Genomic DNA, 24,671 nt, shown 5'->3' on the forward strand with positions numbered 1-24,671 from the left:
CTGCGCAAGGCGAAGAGCTGCGATGTCAGAGGCAGCGACGGCGGCGGCGAGAAGAGACGTGAGACAGACAAGAGGCGTGTTTCCGTCGGCGGAAAATCGGCGGCAGAAGAAAAAAGAATTTTTTAACCAAAGGCGGTCGCAGGACACGATGCACGCGACAGGTGAGGCGCGGGCGACGGCTTCCTCAGAAGCCGTCGCCCGCACCACAGGAGCAGTCACACCACTCCCACTCCGGCGCCCACCCACTCCCCAACCCGACATCCCCACCCCACCCCACAACCCCGCCCCACCCCGACCCGAGCAACCCCGCCCCGCCCCGAAAAAAGAAAAACACGTCCCTTCTGCGATTCAAAGCTCCCCGGCCCCGGTTGTGAGGACTGAGGGGTCACCGACTGCACTCCAAAAAAATGCTCGGGAGTTTCACATCCTCGCTGAGGCGGCGGATATGCAACGGTGGCATAAGGTGAATGATACACCGTCGCACGGGACGATTAATTCACGCGCTTGCTCAATAGACAGCTTGCGACTCCCTGTGCTGCGCTCCCGCTCCGGTCTCCCCCGCATGTGCGAGCAAGCGCTGCATATGCTGCGCCATCTCTTGCCGCACCGTCTGGCCGACTTCGTGCAGGATCTCGGCCCGCCAGCGCTCCTACACACAGGAACGATCTCGACCTCGGGGGGCAACGCGCCGCGCTCCGCTCTCGGCTCCCGCCGCGCCTTGAGCAACTCGAGACTCCGGCGCTCGATCGCGAGGTCTCGCGCCGCCGCCGCGCCGCCCTCCAGGCCGTCGGCCGCCTGCTCGGCGCGGCTGCCGTGGTGGAAGCAAGCGTGCCTATGCACCGCCTCGCCCCAGCGGCGCCAGATTCCGCTCGACCTACCCGTGGTGAGCGTAACGTACCGAGCGGCGCGTGTCGGCGGGATACCGTGCGTCGGCCAACCTGCGGCTGGCGTCGGGCGGGTCTCCGCTCGAGGGTTGCGACCGGTACATTACTTTCATCGCCTGGCAATCCGCGCATGGCAGGGTTAGTGAGGCGTGGCCGAGGTACGGTGGGGGTGCAGCCAAGATGCGGCTGAGGTACGTCGGAAGTGCGCGGCCGAGGTGCGGCCGAAGTGTAGTTCATCGCCTGCCAGTGCGCAGTCTCGACGATGACGAGAGCGACGCCCACCACCACGAGGTAGGCGAAGGAGATGAAGCAGTACAGGAAGGGCGCGCCGAGGACACGGTCGGCCAGCCGCACCTGCCGAGAGGCGAATCGTTAAGCAGCGGAGGTGTGCCGAGGGGGGCCGGGAGGCGGTAAGCCGCCGTCGCCCGGCGCTGCTAGCGCTAAGTGGCTCCTCTCCCCCCACCCCCCCCCAACAAGGCGCGCGATAAGCACGGTGTCCGAGATACGGCCGGCAAACGGCCGAGATGCAGCCGAGATTTTGCGGCGATCGCCTGCCTGCCTCAGCGTCTCGTTGAGCTCGTCGCCAAAGGAGATGGCGTACCTGCACTCCCGTGGGTGACTCGTCACTGACCGGTGGCTACTCACCGGCAGCTCTTCGCCGAGGCTGCGGCACAGCGTGGCGAGGCTCGTCCACAGGTCGGCAAAGGCGGGCGCGTCTCCAAACATGAGCGTGCCCGCCGCCGCAAAGCCGAGCCAGATCGGTAGGACGGTGACGAGCAGCCAAAGGGCGGGGCCTGCGTGGCGGGCGGGAAAGCTGAGACGGGAAGGCTGGAAAGAGCACCCGGCGGCGGCTGCAGGATGGGTCGCGGGCCGAGCGCGATCTCGAGTGTCTTGAGCATGAAGGAGAGGCGCTTCGAGGTCTGCATGTGGCGGAAAAGGCCAAGCCAGCAGAAGAGGAGGCCGAGCCTACCACGCCCGGGCCTAGGTCGAGCTCGAGAGGGACAACAACGCCCAGAGCCAGGCCGGCGGCGAGGGCGCGCCCGGGGCACCACGCCCGCCACGGCTCCGCCGGCGGGAAACGCGACGGCCGCTGCCGCAGCTGCCCCTCGAGCTCGGCGAAAGCGGCCACAAAGAGCATCAACTGAGCGAGCAGGTCGACGAGGTCCGCGGCGGAGCAGCAGCCTTGCGCAACGCGCCCCGCACTCGCCGCCGCGCTAGCCACCGCGTGCTCCCTGCGATTGGGGTCGGAGGGGCAGAGCGAGGTTGGGCGAGGCATGGCGTGGTGCGTAGCGGGATTGCGAGATGCAGCCGAGGTGCAGCCGAAGTGCAGCCTAAAAGCAGCCGAGGAGCAGCCGAAGTGGAGCCGAGGTGCGGCCGGGGTGCAGCCGACGAGTAGCCGAGCGCCTCGGAGTCCGGCGGTGGGCGAGCGTGTCTCGCGCGAGCGACGCGGCGGCACGCAGCAGCGTCGCGGCGGCGAAAGCGGCACCGGCGAGCGCCTGGGCGGGCGGCGGGCCGAAAGTGAGGGAGAAGGCCGGGGGACAGCGATGTATGAGAGCGAGGTGGCGACGAGAAGAGGAGGGCGGCGGCGGCGGCGGCGGCGGCGGCGCCGCCGCCGCTGCCGCCGCCACAAGAGCGGGCCGGAGGGAGGGGAGGGAGCCCCCCCTCTCACCCGCGCGGTCAGCAGGGCAAACGCAGCGAGCTTTGGCCACATCTGGCGGAGCTGTCTGGGCGTGTCCGAGTCGACGTACAGGGCGAGCGAGAGGATGAGTCCCGACTTCGTCACGCCTGTGGGGCATGTCTCGGATGTCACGGACATGTCATGGACGTGTTGGACGTGTCCCTTGAGAGTCATCCGGATGGCCGCCTATGGGAGGAGGCTGGCGCCCGCATGTTGGAGGACTCGCCCGAGACTGCTCGTGGACTCGCCCGAGACTGCGGCCACCTGACACCCTCACAGGATGTGTGACGGCCCGATGGTGAGTCTTGTTTCGTGTCGCGTGGCCTGCTTCCAAGTCCATGTGTGTGGCCGCCTCTCTTTCCATGTCTCTCCTTCCGTGCGTCAGCCCGTGCGTCAGCCCGCCACGCGCCTGTGTCCTCAGTCGCTGTGTATTGCTAGCCTAGTGATCTCGCCTCTCCATCTAAATACGACACGCCGGGTGCGGCGGTGAGGTCGACTTGCCAGTCAAGCTTGGAGACGTCCGAGTACAGGAAGGTGGAGCCGGGGGCGATGACCTGCCGAGGGATGCAGCCGATGTGCAGCCGATGTGCAGCCATGTGTAGCCGAGGTGCAGCCGCGGCCGAGGCGAGGCCGAGGTGCGGCCGAGGCGAGGCCGAGGTGCGGCCGAGGTGCGGCCCGAGGTCTGCGGCTCGTGGATGCCCGTGATCTCGGGTGTCTCGGCTAATCTCGTCACCGGCTCGTGGATGTTTAGTCGCATGCTCAGCGTTAGGGAGGAGAGGGCGTCGAGCCATGCTCGCAGCGCCGCGTTGCCCTTGGGCGTGCGATCCGTCCACAGCGGCCCCACCGCCTCTTTGCACTCTTCCGGCGACGTGCCGCACGCCTTGCTGGATATGTTGAGCGGTGTGTCGCCGGATGCGCCCGCCACGCTCACGACGTGCAGTTGCACGGGTCCTGCCGCTCGCATGTCGCCAAGCGCCACCTCCCTCAGCCTATCGTGCGCCGTGACGGCGTGCGCCACCATCGCGCGGAGCGACGGTACGTCGTCCATTCGACACTCGGGCAGAACGAAGCAGCGAGGGTCATCGCAGAATTGCCACGCTTCCACGCACGGCGGCGGATAGAATATCTTGGCGAGCTCCGCCCGGAGTTCGGCGATGCCGCTGGCGCGCTGTGCCGATTCGCCGAGTAGCAAGCTGCACGCGAGGGCGAGCGTGGCCAGGTGAAGCAGCAGCCGGGCCGGCTGCTTGCGCCTCGCTGGGCGATCGGTGTCGCCAGAGGAAGCGAACGAGACCGTGCGCTGCGAGCTGCGCGACGCGGCGGCGGCGACGGGCGGCTCCTTGGCCTCGTGTGGTCCAGGAAGCAGTCTCTCGTGCAACATTGATGCGGTGCCAGACAGAGTGTGTCTTGACTCCGGCGGCAAATCTCGGCGCCTCTTTGAGATCAAAGAGAGAGATTTTTTGCCTCTTCTCGAGGTTCTCGAGGTGGATATCCTTTGGCCGCGTTGGGTAGCAGGACACGCGCATCATCCCCATCGGTGCTCACGTGAGCTGCGCCCCAGACGCTTGCTGTGAGCTGGTCGCACGCAAATTGATGTGGTATCCGAAGAGCGACGCCCCGGGCACGTCGTGCGTCCCGTCGTGTTCCGTCGTGCGACAAGCAGCCTCCGCGACAACCTCCCTCACGAGTAGATAGGCTTCTGAAAGTACATCCCCTGTCTGTCTCCTGCCTTCGATGAGCGACTCCATCGTTCCCGAGAGCCAGGCTGCCTCGGATGTGTGCAGCACGAATGATCCGCCAGGCGGGCCTCGCGCCGATGCAGCTGTCGCAACTGCATCGGCGCCTGCAACGGCCGTCGCACCTCGCAGCGAAAAGGAGGCGCTGAAAGCCCGCATGGCGGCATTGAGCACGGAACTGCTCCTCCTCAAAAAGAAGGCAGCCACCACCGCAGCATCAAGCAGCAGTCAGCGTACCGCCCCAAATCCCTCAGCGCCGGCTGGCAATCGGCGGCTGGCAACGTCTGCCGCAAAGTCCCTCCGCAAGACATATGTGCCGACGGCTCCTGTCGCTGTCGTCGGCTCCGTCGCGAGCGGGCTAGCGCTCGATGCTAGTGACGTGGACCTCGTGGCGTGCCTGGCTGGCGTGAGGTCCGCGGCGACATTCCCGTGCTTGCTTGGGGACGAGCCGCTTGGCGACCCGCTGCTCTACCACTGGGTGGAGCGCCCCTTTCGCGCTTGGCGGCCGGTGCCCAAACGGCGCGTGCCGCTCGTGCTCCTGCCGGTCTTCGTCTCGCTCGTGCTGCTCATCGTTCTCCTTCAGGGCCCACTGTACGGCAGCCTCTACCCGTCCGCACGCGAGGTCTCCGCCTCCGCCTCGCCGCCCACACCCACCCCTCCGACGCAGAACGCCCCTCACTCCTCTTGCGCCTGCTCCAACGCCCACGGAGCCCTCGGCAAGACGCTACACAGCCCGCCAGGCTTGGATCCGCACTCGCCGCTGCCGTGCTTCGACGCCGACGGCCTGCCTGTCAACGGCGACGACCACAGCCGTTGGATATATGAGCAACGGTGCTGCCAAGAGCCGTGGCACAACCCGCTGACGTCGGTGGACGGGCCGATGACGTTCTGGGAGGTGCAGGACACGGCGTCCGCATGCCTCACGCCCGATCGAGGCGCCTCAGACCAGCCGACCTTGTTCCTGATCGGCGACTCACACGCCGCGATGCTGACGGAGGGCATCCGCAAAGCCCTCGCCGGTCGCATGACGCTCGCGTGGACCGCCCGCGGCATGTGCCCACCGCTCCCGCCAGCACTCTACGGCTGGTGCGACCAGGACAGCCTCGAGACGGCGACGCTCTATCAGCGCCATCTGGTGACCACCCTCACCTCGCAGCTGCGCAGCGGCGATGTCGTCGCCGTGGCGTCGTGGTGGGCGCCGTGGCGGGATGCGTCGCAAGCGCGCCTCGTTGCCGATCACTACCGGAACACCCTGGTGCCTCTCGTCTCGAGTAAGGGCGCGCAGCTGCTGCTCTTCGGCGACGTCTTTGGCGGGCTGCCCAAGGTGCCGCTATCGTGCCTGAATCACGCAACGAGCCCCTCCTGCCAGCGAAGCTACACGGACGCTGCGCGCCAGTTCGGCGGCGCGGCGAGCTCGCGGGAAGCAAGCGCGCTCGCGGATGGCAACGAGCACACGCGCTTCTTCGACTTGGCGCCCCTCTTCTGCACATCGACGGCGCCAGACGGAGTGTGCAACACGATGGTGCCCGGCACAGACGTTGTCGCATTCGCGGACAGCCATCATCTGAGCCGAGCAGGATCCGCATACCTCGCACCATACCTGTGCTCGCAGTTCGAGCGGTGGGGCTTCTTTGGCTCCACGCTCGCTGCGAGCGGCTCCGACGAGTGGGCGTCGTCGAGGGGGGCACTGCACCAGGCCTTGAACCGGCGATGGGCCCAAGGCAAGCCCTCAAACGATTGGACAGCCGCTGGCGTCCTCGTCCACGTCTTCGATGGAGATGGCATCGACCTTGTGCCCGGAGGCTTCGTACACGGCGCACCCAAGCTAGACGACCCACTTCGCGGCCTCGTGCGGCCCAGTGGCGGCCACCTCGCCGCCTCGCTGCTCAACGCGCGGCATCCCACGCCCTTCCGCTGCCTCCTGGCGTGCCCACCCCAGTGGCGCGAGCTGCCTGGCATCGTCCTGAAGCCATCGGCTCAGGTGATCTCGCGACTCTCGTGCCTCGCGTGGCGCGACATCTACTCGACCCAGTACAACCGGCCCAACGTGACGCACGCCGGCTGCCCTGCGCGTAGCTTGTGGTGCGACGTCTCCGCACAGGGCCCAGGCTGCACGCCGCTGGGCATGGCCGCTCAGATGGCGCACTGCTGCACCACGTTTCCACCGACGCAGCTGGACAAGATGATGACCATGCAAGACCTGTATGCGTGGCCGCGAGGGCCGTGCCTCGGCAACTGCACCGACCACAAGAATCCCGCGGCGTGGCTCTTTGATGAGATCATCCTCGACACAGAGGAGTCGCCGTGGGAGCCAGAGCTGGAGGCGATGATCGGCGCTGTCTTCATCTCACCGACCGCGTCCAGTCAGAGCTTTGCGTGGGGCCGCGCGGCGCACGCAGCGCTCCTGCAGCGGCTCAACGTAAGCGCGGACGCACTGCCGTTTCTGTACTACAACATGCTGGCTCCCAAGGAGCCCTTCAGCGTGGTTCCCTCCAACGACAGGCAGTGAACGACTGGGGCGGCTATGCACGTAGGTACAGTAGCTAAGGCGTAAGGTGGGCGAGGATGGGTGGGCGAGGATGGGGCGCATCGGCGGTGCGCGGTTGAATGAAGCCACGATCACGACGACCTTGGTCTTTGCTTGTTCTGTACAACCTAGATCTCGTGCATCGATGTTCTGTGTATGTACTTTGTGAGACACCAGTGTGACTCGATCTACACTGACGTGAGTAGGTGAGTTTCGTGCAGCTGATCGATCAAACTTTTACCGTTTTACTAAAAGCTTTTATCGTGCCGTTCGCCCTCCATTCGGTGACCTCCATGGCTGTCCGTCCCCTTTTGGGTGGCGCTCTCGATACCGTTGCGTCAACCTCGACATCGCTGTCGCCCTCCCCGTCCCCGTCGTCGCCCGTGCCTCGGTTCGCGTCATTGGTAGCGTTTCCGTTGCCCCCTCGTGCTCCGCCGTCGCCCTCTCTGCTCGGGCCGTTCGCGATTTCGCCCCTCCTGCGTGTCGCCCCTCCGTCTCCCCCCCTGCCTTCGTCGTCATCGTCGCTGTCGCGAAAGCCCTCCGGTCCCTCGATTTTTCGAACACCTCTCCCAAAAGCGCAACAGAGGGCGCTAGGAGGTTCCTCTTTTCCGCGCCCCCCCCGCAAGGCGCGCGATACACAGAGGGTGTAGGGGTGGGGAAGACGGCAGATCTCTAGAGCTTAGAGGGAGATAGGAGGGGGAGATACCGCAAAAGAATCGGCCCGACCAGGGCTATTTACCCACCTCAACTCTATTTATTTACGGTGAGACGACAGCAATAAACATCCCGTTGTGGCCTTCCTCGAGGGTCCAGACCTGCTCTCGGTACTGCTCTGCGACCGGGACTCCGTCCTGGCTCACCAGGTCGAGCGAGCTCGCTGTCGCCGCCGCGTCTCGATATGATGTGGCCATGTGGTCGTCGATGTTCTCGTAAAAGCGAATCGTGAAGCCCTCCTCGTGAAGGAGCCTCCGCCACGCGCCATGAGAGCGAGGCGGGCTGCCCATGTGCAGCCGGCGGTACCAGCCGGCGCTCTGAGGCGGCGTCGCAGCCGTCCCTTCGAACTGGCCGTCGCCCGCGGTGTGGTCGGCGAAGACGAGGAGGCCACCCGGCGCGAGGACCTTGCGAGCCTGGGCGAGTACGGCGGCCACCTCCTTCGGCACGTAGCACAGGCTCAGCTGCGCAAAGACGTGAGTGAAGAGAGCAGGCTCGCCCGCGCCCTCAGGCTCGGTCAGCGCCTCGACTGGCAGGGCCGTCATGCTGCCGTGAAAGTAGCGCAGGCGGAGGCCGGGCGGCGCCGCCTCCTTGCTGCGCTCCACGTTGGCTGGCGTGAGGTCAACCCCGACGCAAGCCGCGCCCGTCAGCGACGCCAGCAGCCGGCAGGACCGCCCTTTGCCGGAGCCCAGGTCGAGGACGCGCGAGGAGCTGTTGACGCGCCCGAGCCGAGTCATTCGCTCTGTCAGCGCGTCGGCGGCCTGAGGCAAGTTGAGCCGCACGAGAGACGGGGAGGAGAGGTGCGGGTAGTAGCCGGTGTGGATGTTATCCGGCCCGAGGATGCGGTTGTAATGTCCGCGGCTGCCGCCCGCCACGGTGTAGTAGTGCTGGGCGGCGGCGGCAGAGCCAATCGCGCCGACTCCTTTGGTATCGAGCTCTGGAGCGAGGCCCACTACCGTCGTCGACTCCGCCGCTCCGCCACTCGCCGCCGCCGCGTTGTTCACCTCTTGGCTCCCCGCCAGTCGCCCGCCGCGAGCAGAGAAGAGGGCGAGGTTCATTCCAACGTGCCCTGCACGGACCGACTGCGCCGACCACCGGTACGAGTCTGCTAGCGCGAACATGCCGTGCGCCCGCGCCGCGGCGGCGAGCTCGAGGTAGCCGTGCTGCTGGTGCTCGTCCAGGGCCTCGTAGCGCAGGAGCCGGAGGCCACTCGCTTCGGCCAGCTCGGTCCACTGTGCGTGGCTGTGCAAGCAGCACGGCACGGAGGTGCGGTCGTACCAGTGCAGGCGTGTCTCCGCCGAGGCCTCCACCCTCCCGAATCCCGCGACAAAGTCGCTCACCACGAGCTGCCCGCCCGACGCCAGCAAGCTCGTGAAGCTTCCCTCGACGAACATCAGGTTGAGCTCCGGGTGCTGGGATGCTAGCTCCCGCGAGCGCGCCACGTTGCCGGGTGTGAGGTCGAGGCCGACGCAAGCAGCACCCGTGAACTGCGCTATCTGGAGGCAGGCGAGCCCTCTGCCCGAGCCGAGGTCCAGCACGGTGGATTCGTGATTGATGCCGGCGGCCTCAACCATACGCTGCGTGAGCGCGTCGGCGGCCTGTGCAAAGGAGAGCCGCACGAAGCCATCGCCCGAAAGGTGCGGGTAGTAGCCCTGAGGAGCAATGGAAAATGGAGGAGTGTGCCGGTGTGCCGGCGGTCGTCACGAGTGCTACAGGCGCTGAGGGCACCGGCGGTCGTCACGAGTGCTACAGGCGCTGAGGGAAGGGCTCGGCGACCATGTGGATGTTGTCGAGCCCCCACAGAGCCTCGGGCTTCTCCGCCTGCACCTTTGCACCGGTGTAGTGCTCGAGCGAGCGCCTCGCACCGGCACTGGTGTAGTGGTCTGGCGTGGCGCCAGCGCTCGCTGCGCCAATACCAACCCTTGCACTGATCAGTACCGACAGCGAGACCATAATCGCACAAACGGCCGCGAGGTGAGGGAGGTCTGGGGATGCCATCAGTCAAGAGCTGGTTTTCTGCCGCCGCCGCCGTCGCCGACGCCCTCGCCGCCGCCGCCCTGATATTTTTATACCAAAAGGAGGGCTACACGACGCCGGCCCTGAGTTATGTATACGCCCACTCAGGGTGTGTGGCAGCCAGCTGGCTGTGTGTCTTGTGAGCTTGTTTGTGTCTGTGTGTCGTTCGTGCGTGTCGTCATCATCTGTCTCGCGTCCACCCATACCGCGTTGGTGTCCAGTCCGAGCCTGGCTGTTCTTCACCTTTCTACCTACCTACCTACGCCCTCTACGCTGGGGTGCCGGCGCCCTACTGGGCGCCCCCCGCTCCCTTCCCCTCAGAGCCCCCCATCCCACTAGCATTCCCCCGCGGTCCCTCGCGGTCGCGCGACGCCGCACCAATGGCGCGCTGTGCCTCGTCCGCGAGCGCCACCCAGAGCTGCACCGACAGTCGCTGCAGCGCAAACGGCATCCATTCGCGCGCCGACCACGACGTCTGGTCGTACTGCCACCACGTGAGCTTCCGGCCCGCCACCTCAGCCACCCGCATCAGCAGCTCCTCCACCCCCGCGCTCATTGCGCCGAACTCCTCGAAGAGCAACGCCTCCACATGGCACTTCCCCTCTGCGTCCGTGTACTGGCCCTTGACAGCCTCAACCGTCCCGGTCCCCGTCCGCGGATCCCACCGTCCCACCCTCCCACCCCTGTCCCCGCCCTCCACGCCCAGAACCGTCTCGCGGGCGCGTGGCAGCGTGTTGCCGCAAGCGACGAACGCCCCCATGCGCCCCGCCCCCGAGGGGTCCGACGGCACACCGGCAAAGATCTTCGTGTCGCCGATGCATGGCAGGTCCCCAATCACGCCCTGGTAAATGTACAAGTCCGTCCTCGTAGTGCTGTGCTCGCAGTGAAACTCGTGCTCCACAGCGCCGCGCCCCAGCTTGCCCCGCAGCAGCTCGACGAGGTCCAGGAGGACCTCCTTGTGCCGCGTCTGGTGGCCCGCCGCGCCGTCGTTCTGCGCCACGTCGCCGAGGGCGTCAAAGGGCAGACCGTGCTGGCTGTAGATGCCGTCCGCCATAACGTCCGTCATCATCGACAGGTGCAATCCGAAGCGGCGCTGCAGCGCGAAGCGCAGCACGTACGAGGGCAGACGGAAGTGCGCGCGGGTCGGGATCGCGTTCAAGAACGCGCCCGCGCCGAACTGGCTGACCGAGACAAACCGCACCTGCTCCCTCCTCCCTGCGCGGCCCGCCGCCGCATGCATGTCCCTCCAGGCCGAATGGTGAATCGTCGCGGAGTATCGGCGCTGAGCGTGTTGTAGAAGATTGCTGCGCGAGCTCCATTCGGTAAGCGGAAGATATGTATGCGCCGGGGGCAGCCCTCTCGGGTTGTAGATGCGGTAGGCCCGGCCAGTCTTGTCGTAGAAATAGTACGTCTTCTTGTCCTCTCGGTACTTGGCGTCGAGGGCGGCGTGCGCCGCCACCAGCCGCGCCTGGCGGCGCGCGACGTCGAGGTGGACCGGCAGCAAAACCACGCCCGCGCGTCGGATCGCGTCCACCACCTCGTCGCCGCGCAGCCCGCGGCCCACCGCCGCCTTGGCCGCCTCCGCCGCCCTCGACTCGGCGCCCTCCGCGCCCCCACCGGCGGCGAGGCCGGCGCCGCCCCCCGCCGCGCCAGCCCCGCCCCCGCCTCCTAGAGTGGCGCCTCCCGCCTCCCCTCCCTCGCGGCCCTCGCCGCCCCCGCCGCCCCCGCCGCCCTCGCCGCCCTCGCCGCCCTCGCTGCCCTCGGCGGCCCGCATCTCAGCATCCCCGCCGCCGCCGCCGCCACCGCCGCCGCCCGCCGCCCCGCGCACGCGCGCCTCGCGAGCGTACCGCGCCTTGAGAGACACCGCCGCCAGCGCCTGCTCGACCGCCGACTCCGCCTCCGCCTGCCCGGCCGCCGCCCCCGCCGCCGCCACCGCCGCCGCCGCCACCGCCGACATGGAGGTGAGGCCGGCGCCGCCGAGCTTGACTGGCAGCCGCGCCTGCTGCAGCGCCGCCCTGCGCTGCGCCGTCGAGCTCAGGCGCCCCGCCGTGAGCTCGTTGAACGCCTCGCCGATGAGCCGATCGTGCAGCCGTGCCGCCTCCCGCGTCGCCTCCTCCGGCATAGTGCGGAGGAAGTAGTTGAGGGAGGCGTTTGCGCAAAAGCGGTTGAGCGTCATTTGGATCTGGAGCGCGAGGTTGCACCGCCGCGTGTCGTGGAGGCCGCACACGCCCTCCCGCCCCGCCAGCGGCGCCAGCGCACGGCGCACCCGCTCGACGAGGCGGCGCGAGGCCTCAGCGGCGTCGCCCAGGAAGGTCCCGAGCACCTTGATGACGAGCAGGCGCCCGTCGGCGTGGTGGGGCGAGCCGCGAACCGCCGCCGGCAGGAAGGAGAGGTCGCCCGTCGGCGAGTAGACCTCCTGCTTCTTCCGGTTGGACGTGACGCCGCACAGGTCGTCGGTGGCGTCCTCGCCCGCCGCAGCCGCAGCGCAGGCCGCCTTCGGGTGCAGTGTGATCGGGGATTTCTTCTCCCGACAATTTCCTTTTGAGCTTAGCCTTCGATGTTATAATGAAACAAACGCAAGGCGGACATGGCATATCGCTCTCGGGCCCACAGACATCCCGCACACCCGCTGCCCCCGCGCGCGCCCCACCCCGGCCGGGAGAGAGGGGAGTGACAGTTTGGGATGAAAGCCCGAGTATGTTGAGTCCTGGCTCAACAACGCAGGGAACAAGAGGGGGTGGTCCGGCTCACAGGTCCGGCTCACGCGCCTCGAGCTTACCATCTACCGCACTGATCACTTCCGCCCCCTCGCTCCCAACCCATCCACCCCGCCCCGGGCATTTCCTTTTTCGTTTATTTGGGGAAGGAAATTGTCGGGAGAAGAAGTCGGCTCAGGCGTCGGCGGAGGGCTGGGCGGCGGAAGTGGCGAGGGCCGAGGAGCTCTACGAGGAGCTGCGCGAGCGCGCGCCCCAGCACTGCCGCCGTGGCGGCAAGTGGGCGCGCGAGAAGTTCGTGATGTCGGTGCAGGGAGAGTTCCCACGCGCGCGAGGGGCAGGCGTTCCCAAGGGGACGATCCTGTGCCTCGGCAGGGTGCTCGACGCGCACGATGAGCAGGACGACGCGGAGGGTGGGCGCCGGGATTGGGAGGAGGACCCGCTCGGGTTCGACACCAACCCGGGCGGGGCTGCTCCGCGCCATGTGCATGGCGTTCGAGTGAACGCCGTGCAGGCAGCCCGTGCCTTTTGGTATACCCCGTTTGTGCCGCGTCCTGTGCCCCCGAGTTTTACTGCCGATCCAGCGCCTGGCGTTTGGGGCGGGCCGCAGTCGTCGTCGCTGATGGTATGGCGTCGGCGGCGGCGGCTCGCCCTTCCCTCCGGCCGCAATTCCGATCCCGCCGCGCTCGCGGGAGGTCGCGCGTATATATTTATAGACAAACGGCTATCCGTGCTGCTGTGCGCCCCCTGGTGCGTGGTTGCTTGCTTTCAAGTTCTTAGTACTTAGATCACAAGATGATATAAGAAGGCAAAAAGATCGTTGCGCCTTGCCGATCCGCACCTACCTAGGCTCTTGGGTGGCGCGCCCACTCTTCACAACGATCTAGCCGTGTGTGCTGGCGTCCGGGTCCCAGCGGGTTTTCACGTAACAAGTACCGTACACACAACGAACCTGGTTCTGTCCCCCTCTGCTCCCCCGTACGTGGCGGCCGGTGCCCCAGCCGGCCTCTTGCAGTCAGCAGCCGGCGGCGGCGCCTTGCGCAGTCAGCAGCCAGGAGCAGGCGCGCGTCAGCTTTCACCATGTCGCCCGACGTGCGAAAGCTCGGCGACCGCGTCCCGTTCGCCGAGGTGTGCGACGGTGGCGTGCTTCACGATTGGCTGGCGGAGCCGGAGGTGGGCAGGGAGGAGATTCGCAGTCTCATCCGTGCTCACGGCCTGGTCGTCTTTCGCGACACGAGCCTCACCCCTCGAGAGGAGCTGCAGGTCGCACAGCTCGCCGGCTACCACGCTACCGAACAGGCGACGGGCGGAGCAGGAAGTCTCTTTGGGTGGCAGGGCAAAGTGGCGGGGCTCGCGGCGCTGCCCGACGTGCCAGAGGTGGTGTGTCAGGGCAACGTGCAGCTCCTCGACCACCACGGGATTGACGGCGTGCAGCTCACGCCTCTGCTAACCTTTGAGAACGAGGGCTACCACAGCGACGGCATGCACAACATGCAGCACAGCCCGCCGGTGCTGACGAGCATGCGGTGCGTCAAGGCGCCGCTCGCGGGCGGGGAGACCTTCTTTGCCTGCTCACGGCTGGCGCTGTCGCGCCTCGGCCCGGCGATGCGTGCGCTCTGCCGGCGCATCACCGTCCACTATGTGTACGATGAATCGCTGGGTCTGCCCATCATGCAGGGAGGCATCGTGCGCGAGAGCCGGCAGCCGAGAGAGAAAGATGCTTCGCCGCCTGCTCCTCCCGCCCGCACTTGCCACCCTCTCGTGCGCACGCACCCGGAGACGGGAGAGGAGGCCTTGTACCTCTCGTGCGCCAACATCGACTTCATGGTCGCGCCTGCGGACGAGCACGACTCGCCTGCTCTCCGCCTCGACACAGCGGCGAGCTACGAGCTCGTCGCGGCGCTGCTGGGCGTCGTGACGCGGCCACCGTACGTGTATGCGCACCGCTGGCGCGAGGGCGACCTGGCGCTCTTCGACAATCGGCTGACGCTGCACGCGCCGCTCGTCGGCTCGTCGTGCGTGGGCGAGCGATTGCACCACCGGGTGAGGCTCGAGGGCGTGCCCGCCGCGAACCGCGACCTTGCCGAGCACGCGGTGCGGCGCGACCTCGCCGCGGCGCACACGCTCTCCCACCACTTCAAGTTCGATGAGCTGACCTGGAACCACATCTCGGCAAGGCTCCCGTCGGGCGCGGGCTTCCTCGTCACTCCGGGCGACGCCCTCTTCGACGAGGTGACGCCGCTCAACCTGTCGCTCTCCTCGCCGCAAGCCGTCAACGTGACGGCCGACGTGATCCACTCCGCCATCTACGCGGCCCGGCCGGACGTGCGGGCGATCGTGCATCACCACACCCCTGCCGTGGTCGCGGTGTCGTGCCTCGAGGGGGGGCTGCAGCTGCTCACGCAGGACGCGGGCGCCTTTGTCGACGCCGTCGCCTACCACGGGTGGGAGGGCGTCTCGGACGACTATGACGAGAAGGCGCGCATCGCCGCTGCGCTCGGCCCGATTGCGCACACGCTGCTGATGCGCCACCACGGCGCCGTCACCACCGGCAGAACGGTGGCGGAGGCGTGGGTGCGGTACTACTACCTCGACCGAATGTGCGAGGTTCAGTGCCGCGTCGGCTCGGCGCCGCACCTCCAGCCGCCCGCCGCAAGCCTGGCGCACGCCTGCACGCAGCTTGGGCCGGGAGGGCCGTACTCTCACGGCCGGTTCGAGTGGGCGGCGCTCCTTCGGCTGGCGGAGTCGCTGCAGGCGGGCAAGAGCCGCTTCGTCAAGAGCGGCGACCCCGTGTGCGGCGTGGATGATCTCGCCGTGACAGCTCAGCCGCCGATGCCGCCGGCGTCGGCCTCTGCGCTCCACTCCTTGGAGGAGAGCGGATTCTGCGTGCTAGAGGGCGTCATACCGCCACGCGACGTGGCCGTGGTGCGGGAGAGCATCCTGCGGACCACAGAGAGGCACCACAATCCCAACGCGCCCGCCTGCATCGGGCACGTGCCGGGGCTGATTGGCTTTGACCAGTCCCTGGCGCCATACCTCGCGAGCCCCGACATCATGCGGATCGTCGAGTCTCTCTTTGGCGCCGCAAAGATCACCTTCACCACCGGGCAGACCAATCATCCAGGTGCACAGCGGCAGGCGTGGCACGCGGACTGGCCGTTTGCGCAGACCGGCTCGGCCCACCTCGGAGCGCCGTACGCGGACGCTACCTGCCACCTGACGACGCTGTGGATGCTCGACCCGATGAACGAGGAGAACGGCACCATCCTCCTGCCTGGCTCGCACCGGGCCACAACCAACCCGACGGCTCCAGGCGTGCTCTCCGACCCGACGGCGGCCCTTGCGCAGGAGGTTCGCGCCACGGGCAAGGCCGGCTCAGTGCTTGTGATGGACTCGCGGCTGTGGCACGCGATTCCGCCCAACCCGACGTCCACATCTCGCGTCGCGGTCGCGGTGCGGTACGCCCCCTGGTGGCTCGACACAAGCGTCGTCATGCCCGGCTCCGCTGCCCGCCGCCGCATCGTGGACGGCGCGGGGCGACCTGACACGGGTGGAATCCCCCTCGGAAACCCGGCACAGCCGCCCGTCCCTCCCGGCGTGTACGCCGAGCTCGCTGCTGCTGCGAGCAGTGCGGAGCGGCGGACCGCGGCGCTGTACGAGCATTGGCTGCCGCCGACGGCGGAGGCGCCCTCCCCGCCGCTGGCCCCGCCGGCGCCGGGAGGCGTGCCGCAGGAGGAGGAAGCCGCAGCCGCGCGCGCTGCTCTCGGGCAAGACGGGCTCCACGTCCTCCGGCAGGCCCGTCTTGGCAACGGGAGGGCGATGACGTGGGACCGCTTCTCGGTCGCCGAGGCGGCGGAGGGAGGCTACCTTGATGCGCCGGCCGTCTGCACCCTCGCCCGCGCCTCCCTGGGCGAGTTCGTCCGTATTAGCGACGTGCAGGCCTTTGCCGCCAGCGGCGGTGGCGGCAGGGATGGGGAGCTCTCTTGCGCGTGGCCGCACGACCCCGCCCTCACTCCATGCGTCAGCACCCCGCCGCTCGCTCGAATGTGTTCCGACGCCGTCCTCGCGCTGCACGTCTTTGTCGCGCATTCCGAATGCGCGCTCCTCGTCCGGCCTCTCGGTCGAACTCGGCCGGAGCGCATCGCCCTCTGCGCGGGCGACGCCGCGGTGATCGACAGCCGCGTTCCGTTTCGTTGGGCCGACGGCTCCGACGGCTGCGCAATTCGCGTCACCTACTCTCCCTGGTGGTTTGACGGCAGTGTGCTGGCCGTCGGGTCGCTCCAGCGCCGCCGTGCCGAGGTTGCTTTCGAAGCGGGGCTCGCCCCGCCGCTGCCGCCGCCCCGCCCGCCACTCAGCCTCGACGCGGTGAGCGCGAGCGCTCAGCTGTGGGACCTCCTGCAACATTGGGAGGTGGAGTCTGGCGGCGGCACACTCGCTTCTGTTCCGGATCCCCTCGCCACGTACGGGCGGCTATGGGCGCTCCAGCAGCTGCTCCAGTCGGGCCTTTTCGACTTGGTGGCCCGCGCGCTCGGCGCGTCGGGTCCAGCAGGAATGGGCGATAAGTCTTTCATGGCGGCGAAAGTGCGCTCCGACCCGCGCGCAGCGTGGGTGCTGCCCATCTTTGCGGGAGCCTTGTACGCGCCCGCGTGCGTGCCGCTCCTTCTCGCCGCCCACGCCGCGAATGTCTGGCTGCACGCCTCCCGTGCGCCTTTTGTCTGGGACCACGAGCTCTGGGACCTGCTCACTGAGCTGCTGGTGATGGTTGCGATGGTCGGCCACCTTGTCGAGGGCGGATCGGACGGCCATCATCGCGTGGTCGCACGCGCCGCGCCAGCCGTGCGGACGGCGCTGGTCGTCTTTTACGCCGCGGCCGCGTTCTGGAAGCTCAACGATTCCTTTTTCGACCCGCGGTCATCCTGCGCGCCCGTCTTCACGCTGCAACTGGTTGCCGAGTACATTCCGCCCGCGCTGGCGCCTCCAGCGGTGACCAATCTCGTGGCGCGGGCCTCGCCGTGGATCGCCGTCCTCGTTGAGGCCACCATCCCGCTGCTCCTCGCGCAGGGCTCGCGGCCCGCCCTGCGACGCTGCGGGCTCGGGCTGGGCCTGCTCTTCCACCTCTTGATCGCGCTCACGCCTCCGCCAAACAACGCGGGCGGGTTCTCCGTCGGAGTCGTGGTGCGATACCTCTTCTTCCTCCCGGCCGCCACGGCCGCCGCCGAGCGATCGCTCTTGCGCTCACTCGCCTCGATGCGCGGAGCTGCCGTCGGCGCGCTCGCCGATCCGCGCGTTTTGGCGCTCATCGCCTCCGTGGCTGCCGCCGTCGGCGTTGCGGGCAGTCAATACCGGGTAACGCTGCAGGGCGCGCTCCCAGTCTTCATCGTCCTCCTCCTCATCTACCTGCAGGCCCTCCGCCTCTCGATGCGCATCCGAGAGGCTGGCCCACGGAGGGCGCCCGCTTGCTCACCATTGACCACGCTGGTCGATCGCGTCACGCGCTCCTCTACCGCAGTGGTGCTCGCCCTGTGCGCCACGTACGCGTTTGCGCTGCCTGTGCTCGGCTTGCAGGACATGGCGGCCTGCAATATGTTTGCGAACCTGCACGGTCCGACCGCCGTCGTCACGGGAATGAACCACGTTTTGGTCCCGACCGGGCTGCTGCAGGCGCTCTACGAGCACTCCTCGCCCGCGGAGGCAGGTGGCGAGCTTCCCTCGCCGCTGCTAGCCCCCCCCCCCCCCCCTCCTCGGCCTCGCCCTCTCGCCTCCCCTCCCCCTCGCCTCGCTTTCTCGCCGCCACCCTCCCCGTCGGTCCCGCCTCCTGCCCACCCGTCTCTGCCGCCTCCACTGCCACTCTGCCACCGTCCGATCGCCCCGCAGGCCCCCTCGCGGGCGGCGTGGTGGAGGTGCAGGGCACGACGAGTCGCCTAATCCGTGACCTCTACCCCGCCGAGAGCACCTCCATGCTGAGCGAGCGGAGCCGGGCGCTCCTCGCGCAGGCGGGCCACTCTGCTCGTGAGTTTGGCCCGTCGACCACGCGGGTGGTGGGCGTGCTGCCCGGAATGAAGCCGGACTCGGAGGCGCCCCAGCTCCCGTACCTCTTGCCGGCGCTCGAACTGCGGCGCCTGCTAGCCGAGGCGCGCGCCCGCAATGAGAGCTTCGAGCTCACGTACAAGCGAGTGAGCAACACTGGAGCGCCCTTCAATGGGCGACTCGTCCACGTGGTGGACTCGCACGTCGACGGGGCGTGGCAGTCGCGCTGCTCTGCTCGCGTCCCTGGCGTGGCGGGCCTGTCGAGCTTGAGCGGAGCCTGCGCGGCCGATGAGCTCGCGGTGCTCCCGTCCCCGGCCGACGGCTGGCTGGCCACTCTCCTGCTGAGCTTCCCGCTTCCCATGAGCCCCGATGGGCAGCGCGAGCTGGGGTGCCTGGCGTAGGTGGCAGAAAACGCGCGCGGAGTGCGAGATGCAGCCCAGCCCATTGTACAGTGCATGTACGTATTCTGAGAGTGTACAGCTGCAGCGGCCAGCGCGTGCGCAGGCGGCACAAGGCTGCGTCGAGGCCCAAAATTTGATTGGAATCGGGCTTGTGCTCCTTCTTGATCTTGTGCTTCTTGTGGGCGGGCGCGGCAGAGGCGCAAACGGCAGATCAGCAGATGATGCTGCAACGTGTTGAAAGGGACTTGATCCACATGTATGGAGGACACCATCTTTACGCTGGACCATCTGCAGCGGAATACAGGGAGGCCCTTGAACATGAAGATCGCAGCTGGGGTGCAAGCTGAGTAAGGGGCGCGACCCCAGCTTTTCCCACTTCTCCTAACTACTGCGATGGCACACATACTCTCCGTCAGGCTCACTGATTGCACGGATTGGAACTTGGCGGCGCGGGCCTGCTTGGCGGGAGCCACCATGTTGTTGCGCCGAACAACCCCGTTGATTCCACGGACAGACTACATTCTACTTACATACAGTGCCATCACCGCACCGGCCGCGGTGGGGAGGTCGCGAAATATTGATTATTTTTTCACTCGCAATCTCGCTCTAGCCACCGCGACACAGATACGCGTGTATCAGTCTCGGAACACAGCTCAGTCGCACGACAACCCGGACGACTCCGATGGACGGGCACCGTGCGGGCCAGTCAGTCACATCGAGACCGATTGTCACATCACTGTGTGTTAAAATCTTCTGAGGCCCCCTCCAGGAGCCCCCCCTGCGCCGACCGCCCGCGCCTACGCGCTCACCACACGACCCACTGGTCAGCACACATCAATCAATCTCCACGCACACATGTCATCGGGTCGCGAGGCGCTCAGAGCCTGTGGCCCCGGCGCTCGTCAGCATGCTCATAGCTATAGTGCCACGAGCCATCCACATTATTGGCTAGGGATGTCTGTTCCCGGGAGTGAACCAGCCGCGAGAATGCCTAGCCTAGGGCCCTAGGCGTGGGGGCCCGCGGCCTCTCGGAAACTCCGACCTTCGCCCGCGCGCCTTCCTGCCATCACACTCGCCCGCCGCACGACAGGCAGCTCGCGTGCCCGTCTGTCGAGCATCCACATTGCTTGGCATATGAAGGTCGCTGCACATCATGACTGGACAACCCCCCACCTCGACGTGACGGCCGTTCCCAGGGCCGGCCGGTGCGCGCCCGACCCACGCCCCCTCTCGCACCCCCCCGAGCGACCCCGCCCCTGCACGGCGCACCCGTCCGCTGTGCGCCGGCTCGAGCGCCTATTGCCAAATCGCGACGTTTGAGCGCAGCGCACGCGTCCCACACGTCACGCGCGCGCAGGAGAGCTTGCGGCGGTGCTGTAGCGTGTACTCGCCGAGGGCATCGCGCCGAAAACCCCGCGCGTTCCGCCCCAGCAGAGGCTGCAGCCTCTGCGACAAAAACACCACTGTAAAGCGGTGACTATATAAGAGTGGGTGGGCTTGCTTGCTCTCTTCAAGAAGAGAGCAAAAATGCAAGAAAAGGGAAGGCTCTCCCCGGCAAAGGCTGCGGCGGCATGGGAAGGCGAGTAAGCGCACGACGTCGACGAAGGCTCTCCCCGGCAACGAGGCGCGAGGATATGGATCTCGGATGGCATGATCCCCGGGGATGGTCGGCGGGGCCGCCGGGGGGGGAAGGGACCACAAGACACAAGACATAAGAGTGATGCGAAACGAACCTCGTCGCACAGAGCACAGTCTGAGGCACAGTGCAAAGACAGAGCTGTGTCATGCGCGAGACTCAGAATCCATTGGCTTCGGCCCAAGCACGGATCGCTTCAAGGCGGTCACGGAGGGCCGGGCTGGTTGGAACCAATCCGGCAAACTCCTCGAGCCCACGGATGCGGATCCCGGGCGGGCCCTGGCTGCTCGCGCCACTGATGCGCTGCTCAAGTTCAGCGAGTGGCGATGCGAGAGGAGGCGAAGCCGCAGGCGCGAACGCGGCGGGCGCGGCGGGCGTGGCGGGTAGGGGTGCAGGCGCCGCGGGTGGGGGCTGCGCCGCCGGTACGAGCACAGGCGCCGGCGCCGGCGCCTGTACGCCCGCAGCAGCAGCGGCAGCCGGTCCTGTAGGCGCTTGCGCAAGCTGCGGTGGTGGCAGCTGTGGCGGATCCTCGGACCCTTGAACTGCGCCGCCGTCCAGCCCACCGTCGCTGTCGCGATTCTCCTCCTCTTCCTCCCCCCCCTCAACCACCGCCTCTTGCTCCTCCTCCTCCTCCTCCTTCTCCTCGCTCCCGCCTGCGCAGCTGGCTTTCCGCTTCCTCCGCTGGCGAAGGCGCGCTGCACGCTCTGACGAGCCCGCGCCGTCGTCTTCTTGGTTGTGGGCAGGGGTGAGCGCGTGTGGAGACGGCGCCTCGTCGAGCCATCGCGCGACGCACACGGCCGCGTCATGTGGGTTGTCAAAATACCCGGATCGAAACGGGCTCGAAAGCCAGGCTCGAAAGATCTTGCCGGGGAACGGGCTCAGCTCGCGCTCAACAAAGACGTGCTTGTACAATCCCGGTAGGCTCTCGTCGATCAGCCCGGAGATGTCGACCCCGGCATGTCGACCCCGGCATGGAGCATGGACTGCGAGAAGATCGTCGAGGTGCTGCGTGTTCTGGCCTTCGCAAGGCTGCCAGGACAGCTCGACCTTCTTGTGTGGCAGTCGACTCTTCGTGCACTGTCTCAGCGTGGCGTGGACCTTCCAAAGGGTCCCGTCTTCGGCCCGAAGCTGGTGCCCGACGGCGAACTGGCCGATGGGCACCGAGGGCGGCGGCATCAACGCGATCCGACGAGAGGAGTCGGGGCGGCCGGAATTCTTTTTATCAGAAGCCCCGTTGTGGGGTAGTACGTAGGGGTATGAAAATTCAGACAAAAAATTTACGCAACCCGTCATCCTGTCACGGCGGGTAATCGCGGCTCGCGATTACCCAACCGCGGCTCGGACAATGCGCTGCTCGCCGAACCACTTGAGCTCGACGACAAAGCAGTGGCGCGCGCAGGGCGGCGGTGACCTGGAGCCGGTTCTTAAGAGCGGTGCCGTCGCCCTCATCGACGCGCAGTGGATCATCAAGCACGCCGAGGCGGGTGGCGTCCTCACTCACCGCCAGGCGATGCCTGAAGAGGCCTTCCTCTCCCTCGCCGACCTCGTCGAGGCTACGGTACATGACCTTCCGGTCGCCGCACTCTCCTACCCGTGGCTCGCCAGAGACCACCCTGACCCGGACGGTGCCAATCTCCGCCGCGTCGCAAAGGCGCTAAAGGCTCTCACATTCGGCGGCCGGCGGCTTGGCGTCTTCTGGGACTATCTCTCGCTGCACCAGCACCCCGACCCCGCCAACGGTGTCGTGCGCACCGACGCGGAGAACGAGCTTTTCAAGCGGGGGCTTGACTGCCTCAGCACGCTCTACGCACACCAGTTCACGATCGTGCTGCGGCTGACGACCTCACCCCCAGGCCACAAGAAGGAGGTCCAGCCCGAGGGTGCTAATGTGGCTGAGTACTTTGACCGCGGCTGGTGCTTCACCGAGAACGCCATGGCTAGCCTGACCAAGGACGGCAGGCTGTCGCTCGACCTCGGCCTGATGCACGATGACAAAGAGTACGACGGCTTCTACTGCGATCTCGTCGGTGAGTGCATCAAGGGCGGCGGCCGCCGGCCGCCGTTGCTGCCGTCGCAGTTTGCCGCGGAGCTGGAGAAGAAGAGCTTCACGAACGGCAAGGATGACACACCACTCGTGAAGCGGCTGTACGAGGCAGCCTTCGAGGAGCAGTTTGGCAAGGCAACTGTGCTGGACTACCATAACCTCGGCTGGGGCGACGCGGAGGCGGCGCAGCTGGCGGAGGTCCTCGCAAGCGTGGCGGCACCGCGGCTGGAGAGGCTCGATCTCAGCCGCAACCAGATAGGCAGCAAGGGCTCCAAGGCGCTGATAGCCGCCCTCAGGAAGGAGGGAGCCGCCCCACATCTCGAGTCGCTCGCACTCCACTCCAACCAGATTGGCGACAAGGAACTCAAGACATTGGCCCGTGTGTGCGAGGAGCGAGGCATTTGGCTAAATGCCTACAGGCCAAATGGCAAGCCAGCGGCCTCAACCGAATCACCATCAGCGCGCATGCCTTCGCCGACTCCCTCGCCCCTGTCACCGTGCAAGCCACCGCGGAGCTCCTCAACGGCGCCTTCTTGCCCGCCCCACCGTCCTCCGCCTCTCTTGCCCGCAAAGATGGATGAACCAAGAGGGTGTGGTGTGCGTGAAGTTGCATCAGAGGTGCGATTAGTTGTGCCGGCTTGGTTTCCATTGTAAAGGTTCTCAGCGTTTGCTCCGTCGTCGTTTTCTTTTTTCTTTTTCCTGATACATCAGCCTCACTCTCTCCACTCTAGCCGACGCATTCTAACGACCGCCCGCGACGTCGAGGGTGGCACCGGTGACATAGGACGCGGCGTCGGTCGCCAGCCAGACGACGGCGTCGGCCACTTCCTCCGGCGACCCGGGCCGCTTCAGCGGAATGCCACCCGCCATCCGGGCGGCTCGCTCAGGGTCTCCGGCATCTGCGTGCAGGTCAGTGTCGATGATTCCCGGGGCGACGCCGGCGACGCGGATTCCGTCCTCGGCGCACTCGACGGCGAGACCGCGCGTCAACGTATCCAGCGCGCCTTTTGACATCGCGTAGTGGATCCACTCGCCGCCACCGCCGAGCGCCCCGGCGCGAGAAGACACGTTGATGATCACGCCGCCGCTGCCGCCGCGGCGCGTTGACATGCGTCGCACCGCTTCGCGCGAGCACAGGACGGGGCCGACGATGTTGACGGCGGCTACTTGCTCGAGGGTGTGCCTGTCCACATCCTCGACGCGGCTCTTCCCTCCGGTGATGCCGGCGTTGTTGACCAGCACGTCCAATTTTCCAAATTCCCGATGTGCGGCGGAAAATAGCGCGCGAATGTCCTCCTCTTGGCCCATGTTCCCTTGGACCGTCAGCGCTCGCTGCCCAGCCGCACGGACAGCGGCGGCGGTCGTCTCTGCCGCGTCGGAACGGCCGGAGAAATTTATGATGACGTTGTAGCCGGCGGCTGCAGCGCGGCGGCAGATTGCGGCACCGATGCCTCGGCTGCCGCCGGTTACGAGCATGACTGGCGACGTCGCCGCCATGTCCGATTGCGACGGCGAGCACCACCCCTCTCCTCCCCGCCGTTTTTCTTCTTCTTTGAGAGCGCCTTTGTTGCGCGTGTGTGTGTGTGTGTGTGTGTGTGTGTGTGTGTGTGTGTGTGTGTGTGTGTGTGTGTGTGTGTGTGTGTGTGTGTGTGTGTGTGTGTGTGTGTGTGTGTGTGTGTGTGTGTGTCTGTGTGTGTGTAACGACTGGACACCAACGCGGTTGGGTGGACGCGAGACAGCTGACGACGACACGCTCGAGCGACTCACAGACACACACAAGCTCACAAGACACAAGCAACACAGCGCGCGCGCGCAACAAAAGCACGACGTTCGGGCGGCATGTCCAATATGCGGCACAAGCAACGGGCATTGCTTATCGAGGCGGGAGAGGCGGCGGAGCAGCATCTGCCAGTCACCGAGTCGCTTGCTGCCGTCTCGCTAGCGGACGCCGGCCTCGACACGGGGCGGCCGGCTGCCTGCCCCCGAATCCACGATGGGGGGAGAGACCACGTGTATCGTGTGTTTCGCGAGAGTCAAGTCGCATGCTGCGCGGTTCCGTGCGGGCACCTGTGTGCTTGTGGGCCATGCTCTGAGCTGATGCGAGAGTGCCCTTACTGCCGCGAGCCAGTGATGATATGTGGATGGTTCCGCGTCCGGTCTAGGCGTCTAGATTTGAGAGAGATTTTGTTGTTGTCGATTTTGTTGTTGTCTAGATTTGTACGGCTATCTTGGGAGGTGCGATTCGAGGGGGATTTTCTTTTTTTGCGTCACACGATAATCGCACCCCGCCGGCCGAGACG

At 66.9% G+C, this 24,671-nt stretch overlaps 4 protein-coding genes across 4 annotated transcripts; 2 read left to right on the forward strand and 2 right to left on the reverse strand.

Moving 5' to 3' along the window:
* Window positions 1-4,293: 4,293 nt before the first annotated feature.
* On the forward strand, window positions 4,294-6,804 carry EMIHUDRAFT_223573 (hypothetical protein; the record flags this gene model as incomplete). Its single annotated transcript, XM_005791741.1, has 1 exon — window positions 4,294-6,804. One exon carries the CDS (start codon window positions 4,294-4,296, stop codon window positions 6,802-6,804), a length of 2,511 nt encoding a protein of 836 aa, XP_005791798.1.
* A 776-nt stretch (window positions 6,805-7,580) lies between these two features.
* On the reverse strand, window positions 7,581-12,753 carry EMIHUDRAFT_108908 (hypothetical protein; the record flags this gene model as incomplete). Its single annotated transcript, XM_005791742.1, has 4 exons — window positions 7,581-9,185; window positions 9,310-9,437; window positions 9,928-12,043; window positions 12,655-12,753. 4 exons carry the CDS (start codon window positions 12,751-12,753, stop codon window positions 7,581-7,583), a joined length of 3,948 nt encoding a protein of 1,315 aa, XP_005791799.1.
* A 1,595-nt stretch (window positions 12,754-14,348) lies between these two features.
* On the forward strand, window positions 14,349-14,885 carry EMIHUDRAFT_44937 (hypothetical protein; the record flags this gene model as incomplete). The annotated part of the gene is made up of 1 exon (XM_005791743.1): window positions 14,349-14,885. A coding segment is annotated over one exon (537 nt), but the record flags the coding sequence as incomplete, so codon positions are not given.
* Window positions 14,886-23,052: 8,167 nt separating this feature from the next.
* On the reverse strand, window positions 23,053-23,887 carry EMIHUDRAFT_439866 (glucose 1-dehydrogenase). Its single transcript, XM_005791744.1, has one exon. It carries the CDS (start codon window positions 23,866-23,868, stop codon window positions 23,113-23,115), a length of 756 nt encoding a protein of 251 aa, XP_005791801.1. The 5' UTR covers window positions 23,869-23,887; the 3' UTR covers window positions 23,053-23,112.
* Window positions 23,888-24,671: the final 784 nt, after the last annotated feature.

This window comes from Emiliania huxleyi, assembly GCF_000372725.1.
Source record: "Emiliania huxleyi CCMP1516 unplaced genomic scaffold EMIHUscaffold_110, whole genome shotgun sequence".
Lineage (NCBI taxonomy): Eukaryota > Haptophyta > Isochrysidales > Noelaerhabdaceae > Emiliania > Emiliania huxleyi.

Bases quoted from the DNA above. Each gene is read 5' to 3' on its own strand.
- EMIHUDRAFT_439866 (XM_005791744.1), bottom strand. From the start codon at position 23,868: ATGGCGGCGACGTCGCCAGTCATGCTCGTAACCGGCGGCAGCCGAGGC.